Source organism: Hoplias malabaricus, chromosome 3, assembly GCF_029633855.1.
Source record: "Hoplias malabaricus isolate fHopMal1 chromosome 3, fHopMal1.hap1, whole genome shotgun sequence".
NCBI classification, from domain to species: domain Eukaryota; kingdom Metazoa; phylum Chordata; class Actinopteri; order Characiformes; family Erythrinidae; genus Hoplias; species Hoplias malabaricus.
This window is the reverse complement of record NC_089802.1, coordinates 11,516,389-11,529,595: the sequence shown is the minus strand read 5'-3', so window position 1 is coordinate 11,529,595 and position 13,207 is coordinate 11,516,389. Positions and strand designations below refer to the sequence as shown.

At 43.1% G+C, this 13,207-nt stretch overlaps 1 protein-coding gene across 3 annotated transcripts in view; it reads left to right on the top strand.

The window, feature by feature from the left end:
• Positions 1 to 12,982, top strand: part of zeb1b (zinc finger E-box binding homeobox 1b) — an 83,850-nt gene extending 70,868 nt beyond the window's left edge. For all 3 annotated transcript variants that reach the window (XM_066664426.1, XM_066664427.1, XM_066664428.1), the window contains 5 exons: positions 3,089 to 3,291; positions 3,769 to 3,880; positions 4,689 to 6,373; positions 6,846 to 7,026; positions 9,971 to 12,982. In XM_066664426.1, the coding sequence (XP_066520523.1) occupies positions 3,089 to 3,291; positions 3,769 to 3,880; positions 4,689 to 6,373; positions 6,846 to 7,026; positions 9,971 to 10,728 (2,939 nt within the window). In that variant the 3' untranslated portion in view covers positions 10,729 to 12,982. The remainder of the gene's footprint in view (positions 1 to 3,088; positions 3,292 to 3,768; positions 3,881 to 4,688; positions 6,374 to 6,845; positions 7,027 to 9,970) is intronic.
• The last annotated feature ends 225 nt before the right edge of the window (positions 12,983 to 13,207 follow it).

Below are 13,207 nucleotides of genomic sequence, written 5' to 3'. Positions count from 1 at the left end.
GACCTCAACATTAACTAACATATTGATTATGGTATTATATACACAACCATTCACACAGTACACCTTTGCCTTTGAAATTTTCCCCTTCATTCACCTGTTTGAACAGACACTGAAAAATTGCACCTGAGCAAATCTCTCACACCTGAGAGACTTTCTCACGTTCCTCACGAGTGTGTATGTGTTTCTGTCTGTGTGGGTGTGTTGTGGGAGCCTTTCACCTGACCAAGGGAGAAGTTTAATACATTACCTGTTAACAGGTAATATGTTACCTGTGTGAAAGTTAGATGGAACTGTTGCCCAGGTGTGCAGGTTTCAGTCTTAGTGCCCCTGTGAAGGCCACTGCAAGTGAATGCAAATGTTTTATATGAATTTCCTTTGGCAGATATGCTTTTCAGCAGTTGAGCGCTCTGTTGACAAAAAATCTGGAAGTACAGTTATAGCCTATCATTAAAGTGGAGCACCAGTTAAACTGATATTAAAATAAGGGATAAAAATAAGATCAACGAAGAGTTTCCAGACATTTCTATGTGTGAATGCAAATGTCAACATTTGTACTGGACAGTGCCCAGACTGCTAGCCCTGTACTACAAACTCTGTGTAATGTTCCGCTAATATTACAGAGCATCATACTATGCCAGACAGGGGACGCTACATGCACACTGCCCCATGCCTAAAGCATGCGGAAACAGCTGTGAAAATGTGTCTGATGTGCAAAATCTCTGACTGTACCATAAATTATGAAAGGAAACTCCGTGGTATTACTTGCAGCTAGCTCATCTCTCTCTAGCTAGTGTTTTGGCTCCAGTGTAGGAGGTGAGGGGCGGCATGGTGTGCGGAGCAGGTAGTGTCGCAGTCACACAGCTCCAGGGACCTGGAGGTTGTGGGTTCGATTCCCGCTCCAGGTGACTATCTGTGAGGAGTTGGTGTGTTCTCCCTGTGTCTGCGTGGGTTTCCTTCAGGTGCTCCGGTTTTCTCCCACAGTCCAAAAACACACGTTGGTAGGTGGATTGGTGACTCAAAAACTGTCCGTGAGTGTGTGTGTTGCCCTGTGAAGGACTGGCGCCCCCTCCAGGGTGTATTCCTGCCTTGCGCTCAATGATTCCAGGTAGGCTTTGGACCCACAGCGACTCTGAACTGGATAAGGGTTACAGATAATGAATGAATGAATGTAGGAGGTGAGCAGACATATTTACCACAGGTAGCAGGTTTTACATTTTTTATTCTTTATGGGCTGACCCTTTAAATTATATTATTATTAGCACAAATCACCAGTAAATTACAGTGGATCAAATTTCATCAATATCCTATAAAAAATAAATGTTTTTAATTAAAAACTCATTAGTAAAGAAATAAGAAAATAGTTCTTCTTCAAACCAGTTCCTTGTTTCTACACTTATTGGCCATTCTCGCAGCTGTACTAACCACACAGCAGCACACTAGGGCTCCACACTGATGTGGTGGTGTGTTGTGCTGGCACAAGAGGATCAGACACAGCAGGGCTGCTGGAGTTTTTAAAACCCTCAGTGTTGCTGCTGTTCTCCACCCACAGAATACTCCACCATTTAAGAATATTCAGCCAACAGTGTCTCCTGAAAAACTAGAGGACAACCAACACAAACTGTGCAGAAACTCTCTGACTGTAGTACAAGGTGGACCAATGAGGTAGATGTATCTATTGAAGAGGACCGTGAGTGGACACAATGTTTAAAACTCCTGCAGCACTGCTGTGTCTGATCCACTTGTACCAACTTCCACCGCGTCGGTGTCACTGCAGCACTGAGAAGGACCCATCACCTAAATCAGGGGTGGGCAATCTTATCCGCAAAGGGCCAGTGTGGCTGCTGGTTTTTGTTCCAACCAACCAGGAGGTCACATGATCATTTGTTTTACGCAAGCCAACTAATTAAAGGAGTGAAATCAGGTGTGCTTGAGCCTGAATGGACTTAAATCCAGCAGCCACACCAGCCCTTTGCGGATAAGATTGCCCACCCCTGACCTAAATAATACCTGCTCTGTGGTGGTGCTTTGGGGGCCCTGATCATTGAAGAACAGGGTGAGAGCTCAGTAAGAATGGACAATGTGTACAAAATATTCAGCAATTATTAATAATCAGAATTCAATTGAAATGTATTGTCATGTGTATAAACATATATAAGAATATTTCACATGGTACGGGCAATTTTATAATCTGTTGCAGAATCATACAATGAATTTTATAAAGCTGAGATGAGGACTGCAGTGTATACCCATAATAACCCTCATTAAAGCCAAGATGGCACTGTTCCCTTGCTTTGAATACTGTAACTTTATTCATTTATTAACAATCTTCTTAGGTCTGTCACTCATTTCCACATGTTGACAGCTGCTTTTTTTTAACCAGGCTGAAAGAGTGCTTTCCTCTGCCGCTCATTGTTCAACCATGTAATTATTCACCTCGTTGCAGGTGGTGTTGTTTTTGATTATCACACTGCCGTTTCTTTCTATTCTTTTTTTTGCTTTTCATTTCTTCGCTCCTCATCTCTGATATTGTGCTGAAGATGTGTGGATGGAGAAATTTGTTGAGTTGTGCTGTAGCACATCAAAGGCCTCTCCATATTACAGTGTGTGATTGAAGTTCACATGTTCTCCTACTTCAGCTCGCACTCCTCAGAACCAGTGTCATCAAAACGAGTGCAATAACACACAGACACACAAACACACACTTACACTCTCTAATACATTCACACATCTCTGTTAGCAACAAAGTGGGTTCAGGGTTACTCAAGTGTTTCGCTGCATTTTATTGTGCACATTACATGCAGTGATACGAATTATACCAAAAGATTGTGGGCTGTGTTATGTCCGTGTCGTACTCATGAGATTGTCTCTGTAATCAGCACTTTCTTTTCATCTGTTTCATGGTATCACAGAAGTAGAGTGTGTTATTTGTGTGTGAGTGTGAGACAGATGAGCTTAAACATACACCAGCCTTCATCTATATACTTCTACATCTGTCCTTGTATTTACCTCTCCGTACCCAACCCACCTCTCTCTCTCTCTCTCTCTCTCTCTCTCTCTCTCTCTCTCTCTCTCTCTCTCTCTCTCTCAGGCACACCCGATGCTTTCTCTCAGCTCCTCACCTGTCCGTACTGTTCTCGCGGCTATAAGCGCTACACGTCTCTGAAGGAGCATATAAAGTACAGACATGAGAAGAGTGAGGATAATTTCAGCTGCTCAATCTGCAGCTACACCTTCGCCTACCGCACACAGCTTGACCGACACATGACCGCACACAAAGCAGACAGAGACCAGGTAATCTACAGCAAGAATGAAACCCCTTCACCTGTTACTTATCTGGGTCTTAATCCTAAAACTAGATGTGCAGTTAATTTTCATTTATATACATTATTTACTCTTATATCTACATTATTTATGTATGTATTTTATGTAATTTTTGCATTTTTGTGTTTGTTCTGTTCAAGTTCATCAGAACCTTTAATTAACTGATTCATATTTTTTTGAGAAAATATATTGAAAACGTTTTGAAAAAGCATTCAAAAAAGTGTTATATACCTTTGTAATATTGCCGTTTTCAGAGAATATATGAATTCTTCATGTCATTATACACATCACAGTATGTGCTTTTTTCTTATATATTGAGCTCTCTAAGTTTACAGGAATTTATATAAATGCACACACACACACACACACACACACACACACACACACACAGTGTAGAAATAACCTGCACTTTTTTTTTATTACTGTCATTTTCTTTTTCTTGTGTAGCGGCATGTAACCCAAACAGGGGGAGGAGGAAACCGTAAGTTTAAGTGCACTGAATGTGGCAAAGCCTTCAAATACAAACACCACCTGAAAGAACACCTGCGCATCCACAGCGGTGAGTGCACTCTGTCTGTGTGTGTACTTTGTTTCTGTTAATAAGGTAATTCAACATCTGTATTCTCTATCAAATTCCTGCAGATGTAATTTCTGGCTAACTCTCAGAGGTATAAAGCTTGATTGTGTTTATTTTGGCTCTGTATTGGACCTGAGTGTACAGCTTTTCATTTACGTAGATAACAAAAATCAGGCCTCTATTGGAATGCCTCCTTTATTTACTTTTATTTAACTATTATTAGATATATGAATTACTATACTAATTAGAATTAATGTTTAGCCTTCGATGTCACTTTCATAACAAACACAGTATTGCTTCATAAGTATAAACACAGAGTGCATAAGGCTTCAATTTTTATGAAATGTCAGGGACTGTATTTAGTCTTTGAGGTAAAGTTGGGTCGGGGGGTCGGGCGGGGGTTGTTTTTCCCTGCACTCGATCCAGTTAAGATACTATCAGCATTTGGCCAGGTGCTAAAATGTTGTAAATTAAAGTATTATCACATTATAATTGCAAAAATGTGGATAGATACAATGGTTTTCTGATTAGACTTTAAGTAAAAGATCAGATATTGCTTGCAAAAATGTCCCCTGGTCAAATTACATGTGTGAATTTTCTTAGTGGAGGGTTAACCCCAAGGTAAATGTACAGAAATGTGTTGTCTGTAAAGGATGCATTTGTCCATTTTCCACTGTGAATTCAACATTTAATTTGATCAGGGACCGTCAAAATTTGAAAATATATGCTTCTAAAAGAGAAATGTGCTTCTTGTTTCTCGTAACGGAATGTGTCTGTGTTTTTCCTACAGGAGAGAAGCCATATGAGTGCTCTAATTGTAAGAAGCGCTTTTCCCACTCCGGCTCCTACAGTTCCCACATAAGCAGCAAAAAATGCATCGGCCTCATCTCAGTCAACGGTCGTCCACGGCCTTCGACGGGTAGTGCCAAAACCCCTCAGTGCCCTTCCCCATCCTTGCCCTCGTCTCCCGTCACTGCCCGAATCCAACTCAGAGACAAACTGGACCACAGCAAACCCCTGCAGGAGCAGCTCCCCCTCACGCAGATCAAGTCTGAGCCGCTGGACTATGAATACAAGCCTGTGGTGGTGGCGGCGCCAGCTGCTGCTGGAGTTAACGGAGTCTTCCAGGGTGGAGCTGCAGCCCCCCTGCAAGGGGCAGTGCAGGCTGTGGTTCTTCCTACCGTGGGCTTAGTCTCACCCATAAGCATCAACCTGGGTGACCTGCAGAATGTGCTGAAGGTGGCAGTGGACGGCAACGTGATTAGGCATGTGCTGGAGAACGTCCAGACCAAAGGTCAGCCGACAGGCCCTGGGAGAGTGGCTATAGCCCAGGCTCCACAACAAGTTATCCAAGCCATTAGTCTTCCAATAGTGGACCAGGATGGAACGGCCAAAATCATTATTAACTACAGCCTGGATCCTTCGCAGGCTCAGGTGGCTTTGCAGAACTTGAAGAAAGAGCCGGTGGGGAAGAGCACTGACGCGTGCAAGGCAGAGAAACTGCCTGAGGACTTGACAGTGAAAAGCAAGATATACAAGGACAAGACCACCATCACTGTGGGTGAGGACAAGCAGCAAGAGAAGGGCAACAATGCAACATCCAATCACTGTGGTAAAGAAGGACAGCATATCAACGGGATTCACCCGGAAGAGAAGTCTGATGCGGATAACGGACCATGTCCAGGGCAGCCCCCACTGAAAAACCTCCTGTCACTGCTAAAGGCTTACTTTGCCTTAAATGCTGAGCCCACTAAGGAGGAGCTGGCCAAGATCTCAGAGTCGGTCAGCCTTCCTACAGAGGTGGTCAGAAAGTGGTTTGAGAAGATGCAATCTGGGCAAATTCCTGTGGAACCGTCTACTCCTGCACCACAGGACGAGCAGAATTCTGGTGAAGATGCTGAAGCGACACCAGAGGAAATCCTCAAATCTTCCCTGGAACACAGCGAGGAAAACAACTCTGAAGGGCAGGAGAAGGAACTTCAAAGCCCAGCAGAGGGCGCTACAGCTGGACCCAATGGGACAGAAAGTGGCCCAGCGTCTCCTTCACCACTAAACTTGTCTGCAGACGGGCCTGTCCCAGCCCGGACTGCGGAGGAAGGCGAGGGACCCCTCGATTTGTCTCTGCCTAAATCTGCAGCCTCAGCTAATGCAGCTGGCACTCACGCTAACACTGTTTACTCGGCTCAGGATGAGCCGCTGAACTTGACTTGCACAAAGAAGGAAGCGCTTGGCATTGCAGGTGCTGCCGTGTATGCCAGCCAAACAAGTGCCAATCCTATAAACATTGTGACCACTCAACTGCCCACACTAGTGGCTATTGCTGATCAAGGCCAGGGGCAGTGTCTTCGCGCCCTTACCACCACTAAACAGACCATCCTGATCCCACAGCTGGCCTACTCCTACACCACTACAGCCTCCAGCCCAGCAGGAGGTGACACACAGCAGAAGACGATTCTGCAGGTCAACGGCATCAAGGTGAGAACGCACACTTTTAGAAACATGAGGGTGATATATGGTGATTTCAAGAACAAGCATGAATGTTATTCATTAGCCATTAATAAATGATCCAGTGATTCTCCAAAGTGGTCCTCAGGGTTGTTTTGATAGTCACTTGGGAATAACAATGTGCTCCAGTCATGGGGCTGGTTTGAGGACCATCAATCTACATTTTTCGTTTTTATTTAATTTGTATTATTTAGTTTCGTTTTTACTAAATGTATATTGTTCCATTCATCAGTAAATGCATATGAGATAAAAATGAATACAAGAGCCCTCAAAGAGTCCTCAGAGCACAGTCAGCCTCACTCCCTCTCCTCATCATACGGCACAGTGCAAGCCAGCGGTGGTGTCTTTCATTTGATGTGATGGACTTGGTCCTTCAGCGTGGACCTCGTGTAATACTGTATTAGCTTAGCAATATATCAAAACCTAATGCGTTTGTGTGTAGGAAGAGAAGCAGGAGAACTGTTCGGAGGTGGCTTCCGTTGTGGAGGAGCAGACAGACTCCGACTCTGGTCCAGTGAGGAAGAAGATGAAGAAGACTGAAAACGGCCTGTACGCGTGTGACCTGTGTGACAAAATCTTCCAGAAGAGTAGCTCGCTTCTTCGACATAAATATGAACACACAGGTATTCTTCATGCACACACACACACACACACCAATATTAACCAGCCCCCGATTTCAGCCTGGCTGAGACGTTCCCTCACCAGTTAGCTGCTGGGCCTCCACTGAATTATGAGGAAAAATGAAAGGGGAAATTATGACAGAGCAATTTAAATTGCACCATTATTACCTATTGCACATTTAACAGGGTGGAATTCACATTTCCAAATACTGTTACATGTGTTTAGGGTGCGGTGAGTTATTTTTCCCTTGTCATTTGCTGGCCAAAAGCATTACCTTTTAACATGGAACCTAGGCTGTTACATCAGAACTCTGTTAGTAATTTACACTCTTGCTCGCTCTGGGAGTTATAAGATCTTATCCAAGCCAAAAAGCTGTTCACCTCTCTCCCTTTCTTTCTTTCTATTCAGATTCAAAGCCAAAAGCTAGCTGCCTACATCCAAATGACATCACTGTGCCTTGAACCATGAGCTTGTACTTTCTTATCCTTCCCTCCAAAGCCACAGTTTATAAAACTCTTACATCCAGCCCACGGTGCAGCAGCGCTGTCTCACCCTCTGTTGCTTATTTTGATTCATTGTTTGGTTTTATTATCCATGGATACATAATGACACGTAGCACTTAATCCTTTGAAGCTGTGTGTGCGCGGGTTGGGAAAGGCAGGCTTACGGAGCGCTGTGGAGATTAATACAGAGGTATTTGTCACTGAGGAGCTTCATAAGCTCGGGCTGTGTACGGTGGCTTTTAAACTGCTTGTGTAACGAGCTCTGAAAAGCTCATATTTCTCCTCACATAAACACTCATCTCTGTAAGTTTCACAGCATGTAATGGGGGCGGTAATCCTGTGATAATTACTCAATAGAGCTAAAGGGGAAAATAAATGTACTGTGGTAGGGTGCACGCGCACACACAAACAGGACGTGGGATTATAGATATGCCCCGAATGTATTTTATTTGTACATAACTACCTACATTCACTGTCTACTGTATTAGGTACACCTGCCTTACACCTGTACTGCTCGCTCATTTTTATCAGATCTAATTCATTCAAAAAACATTCATTCATTCATTCATTATCTGCAAGCGCTTATCCAGTTCAGGGTCACGGTGGGTCCAGAGCCTACCTGGAATCATTGAGCACAAGGCGGGAATACACCCTGGAGGGGGCGCCAGTCCTTCACAGGGCAACACACACACACACATTCACACCTACGGACACTTTTGAGTCACCAATCCACCTACCGACGTGTGTTTTTGGACTGTGGGAGGAAACCGGAGCACCCGGTGGAAACCCACGCGGACACGGGGAGAATACACCAACTCCTCACAGACAGTCACCTGGAGCAGGAATCGAACCCACAACCTCCAGGCCCCTGGAGCTGTGTGACTGCGACTACTCCACCGTGCCGCCACCCACAGAGAAAGAGATCAACTAAAAGTCTATAACTGTGGATAAACAGATTTGATGGAATGGAGATAAAGCAACTACTGCACCACAATAATGCATTAAATACATTATATGGATACACCTTAATAAAATGGGAATGGCTGGTGATATTAACTTCCTGTTTGTGGCACATTAGTATATGAGAGGGAGGGGGGGGGACTTTTCAAGATGGGTGGTGACCATGGCGGCCATTTTGAAGTCGGCCATTTTGGATCCAACTTTTGTTTTTTCAGAGGGTCATGTGACACATCAAACTTATTGGGAATTTCACAAGAAAAACAATGGTGTGCAGTAACTTAACTAAGAAACGTAACTTTATTCTTTCACAAGTTATTTACAAGTTTCTGATCACTTATAAAATGTGTTCAAAGTGCTGCCCATTGTGTTGGATTGTCAATGCAACCCTCTTCTCCCACTCTTCACACACTGATAGCAACACAGCAGGAGAAATGTTAGCACAGGCTTCCAGTAGCCATCGTTTCAGGTGCTGTTTTAGATTGTTTAAGGCAATCTCTACACAGTCACATCAGTTTACCATCTTAAATAAACCTAATAGGTTTTGTTTATGTCACATTTTCCAGTCATTGTCATTTTAAACCACAAAGTGTAGTCAGACGTTGCAGCAGTACACTCTCGGTTCAACACCAAGCTCTACCTACAAACACAGTCATTGTCTCATGAGCCTCAGGCTTCCATCTTTTCACTGGCTCACTTCTGAAACAGCTACAGGAATAACATGTGCTTCATTTTAAATATATGTAGATGAGGCACTGGATACTGGGCTGGCACTGAATATTATGCACTGGACCTCAAATCTCATTGTTTCCATGTTGTACAAAAACTTCATGATGGTTCATTCGGCTCGGCCAAATCCGTGCTCGGTTTTTTCTCCTTTTTGTGGAGCACGGGCCAAATAATGTTGATACAATCCAAGAGTTTTAAGGTTAGAGTCATAAGAATGTCTGTATATTGACCCTTAATCTCCATCTGCCGCAGCAGTGTGATTACCACACTTCCCTGGTGCTGATAAAGTGTTAACCGTAAACACTGGAACAGTTTTAATATTTATATTTATTAAATTATTCAATTAACTGCTGTTTTTTTAAAAAAAAAAACAATTAATAAGGTCCTATAATTAAAAGAAATTATTAACTGCTCATTTTATCAGTTCAGTGTCAGTTAATCAATGAAGGCAGTGGTTCCCAAACTTTTTCTGCCGTGCCCCCCTTTTGCAAATGAGAATATTTTCGCACCCCCTTTCATCCCCCACTCCATACTGACACATGTACACAAGCAGTGCTCAAACCTGCGTAACACATTTGCCTTGCTGTGCCCCGCTGCAATAGCTCCCCAGCACTTTGGGAACCACTGAATTAAGGGATCTAAGAGACATACACACACCACACACAAACACAAAGGGATGCATTAAAACCCATACACAGACTGACATGTGAAAGAGAAATCAAACCATGCTGTGATCTGTCCCTGTCTGTTTCCGTAGGTAAGAGGCCTCACGAATGCGGAATCTGCAGCAAAGCCTTCAAACACAAGCATCACCTGATCGAGCACTTGCGCCTGCACTCAGGAGAGAAGCCGTATCAGTGCGACAAGTGTGGAAAACGCTTTTCTCACTCAGGCTCTTACTCTCAGCACATGAACCACCGCTATTCATACTGCAAGAAAGAGCCTCACGGACAGAGCCTGATCCAGAGCACCGAGGAAGAGGAGCAGCACAGCGAAGAGCAGCCTCCGCCCGAGAACACCGCTCCATCACCCCCATCGCAACTGGACTCAGATGAGAGAGGAAGCAGTGCCAGGGAGGACGAGGAGAGCGAGGAGGACGAGGAGGAGGAAGAGGAGATGGGGTCTGGCAGCGTGCTGGATGAGGACGAGATCCAAGTTGTCAGGATTGGAGAGGAAGGAGGAGAGGATGAAGAGGAGGAGGAGGAGGAGGAGGAGGAAATGGTGAGGGGAAATGAAGGACAAGAAAAGATGGAAACACTAGAAGGAGAACAAGGAGAAGAAGACAGAGATGGAGAGATGGTGAAAGTTGTGGTGATGCAGGATTGTGAGGATGAGGGGGAGGAGGGAAAGGAAAGAGCGGAAGAACAAACGGAAAACACAGAGCCAATGGACATGCAGGAGAATGAGGTAGAGGAGGCAGGAGGGATGGAGGAAGGAGAGGAGGAAGGAGAACTCATGAAGGTGAACGGTGTAAATGAAGAAAAGACATCCAGTGAAAATGGAGATGTGAAATGAAAACAAAAAAAAACATCAGGGCTTTTGTTGCCCTTATCATTTGCTACGTCATTTTACAAGTGTTACTAATCTGAAGGAACAAAAGACTGCAGATGCCGTCTCTTCCAGAGTATTGACTGTGCAGTAATGAAGAGAGGAAGAGGAGGAGGAGGAGCGCTGGAGCGCTGACGCTGCATTTTAGCCCACTACTGTGTATAAAACCCCCTGTTGTGCCTGATTTAAAAAAACAACAACAACAAAAACTAGTTGCTTTTACACATACGGATGGTTTTCAGTGTCGGTGGTTTGTAAAGATACAAGTTTAACAAAAAAAACAAAACCCTTCATGCATATATGGACTGAAAGCTAGACAGACATGTTTTAGCTAATAATGGTTTATTACTAAAACACCTTGGGTCAATTTCTTTTTATCAGTGTTACTAATTTTTTGTCACTCTTGTTTAAACCTTAAAAAGTTGTACAGTTGGGAGAGAGATTTCTATATGTTTTTATTGCCAATGAACAAAACTCAGTATTTTATTGCATTTGAAGGAGAAAAAAAAAATCCTGTGCACTACCATGCTCCCAGTTTACCGATGGATCACTTCTGTGGGCCTTGCGTTGTTTAATGTCTACCTTTCAGTATTAGCACTCTAGCGCTAACCCTTATTCCATGCTAGCCTGCACTAGCTCAACATGTTTCTCTTTTCGTTTAGAAGTGGTCTGTGAGCCTTAAATATATAAAAATACAAACTAAATATATTTAGAAAAGAAAAAAAAAAAAAAGATCTACACGGGTTCGGGTGGGTGGCAGGATCCTAATCACGTTATTAACTCCAAAATGAAACTAATGATTCTGAGAAAATCCCCAGATTTTGGGGCATGAGGTTTCACAGAACTCAAGAGTTCACCTTTCTGTCTGTGAGCCCCCACCCTCCCCTTATGCAAAAGCATGCATGATGAAGTGCCATTGGACAGTGCTGTGGACTCTGTCACTGGGCAGCATGTTGACCTGTGGGCTGGCGCTGTCTTTAAAGTTTTTACATGTGGTAGCAAACCTAAAACCCCTGCACCTGAACCACTAGTCCTCACCTGAGGACAAGACTGCCTCTTTTCTAAAGACATTCATTCATCAGTTCAACAAAGTTCATCAGTTCAAAAAAAGCAATCAATCAGCAACAGAACGTTTCTTCTTTACTGGCCTTGAAGTGTTTATCTTTTCCCCTTGTTTGGTGCACTTGTTTTTCTCATTAGCTGCACACACACACACACTTTTTCTTCAGGTAACAAACATAAGCAAATATGAACCCACGATAACCTTCACCTGTAGGTTTTTTTTCTACTTTTATAACAGTCAGTATTACATTTTTGTTGCTTCTGTTTGTTTATTTGTTTGTTTTTCAGTGAAACATTGTGTATTGTTTGTTTGCAGTCATGGCAGTATTATTCCCCCCTCCCCCCCACACCCCACACCACCACTTTCACCAGTATAACTTTTGTTTAGTTTTAGAGACCTTTTATATTTATGTGTCTTATTTTTATATTTTTCTTTATGGTTATTTATTACACAATGTAGTGTACAATATTGTAGTTTGTATTAATACAATAATATATTTTAGTATGAAGAATAATTTCGAAGATAAATGAATACAAAGCTGGGGAAGAAACTCTAGCATTTCAAAGTGTTTTAAAGCAAAAAGAGTATTATTTTCAAATTTTCAATTATTTGAAAAAATAAGAAAATTAAAAAAAAAAAAAAAGTGAGAGAGAGAGAGAGACCGCCCAATGAAGTATTGGACCTTTATCTTCTCATGTTGCCCGTTCTCATGTTACTGTCTCTTCCCCACTAGACTTTGAGGCTACTGAACATTGATAAAGGAATTGTATGCTTTACACGCATGAGTCTTTGCTGTTGTACTGAAGGATTGTCCTTAACCATGAAACTGTGCTGCCCTTTTTACCAAGCCAAAATGTGGATGTCGACTCTTACGTTTAATTTTGTGCCAATGTGTTCTTCATTCGTCTACGTCAAGGCCACAACTTGTTTTATATGTCCTTGTTTTAATCTATGGTTATGTATTTTTTATAGATAGTTTTTTGTTTGTTTGTTTTTTTATGACTCCCCATCTCACAATAAAATACATCCAGAATTGAACATGAACTGCTCTGGACTGGAATCGTTCACAAAGCTTTAAACTCTTGTCCTTTACTGAAAGAGTTAATGAGTACATGACACATACCTGGCGCAGCAGGGACCTGGAGGTTGTGGGTTCGATTCCCGCTCCGCGTGACTGTCTGTGAGGAGTTTGGTGTGTTCTCCCTGTGTCCGCGTGGGTTTCCTCCGGGTGCTCCGGTTTCCTCCCACAGTCCAAAAACACACGTTGGTAGGTGGATTGGCGACTCAAAAGTGTCCGTAGGTGTGAGTGAATGTGTGTGTTGCCCTGTGAAGGACTGGCACCCCCTCCAGGATGTGTTCTTTCCTTGCACCAAATGATTCCAG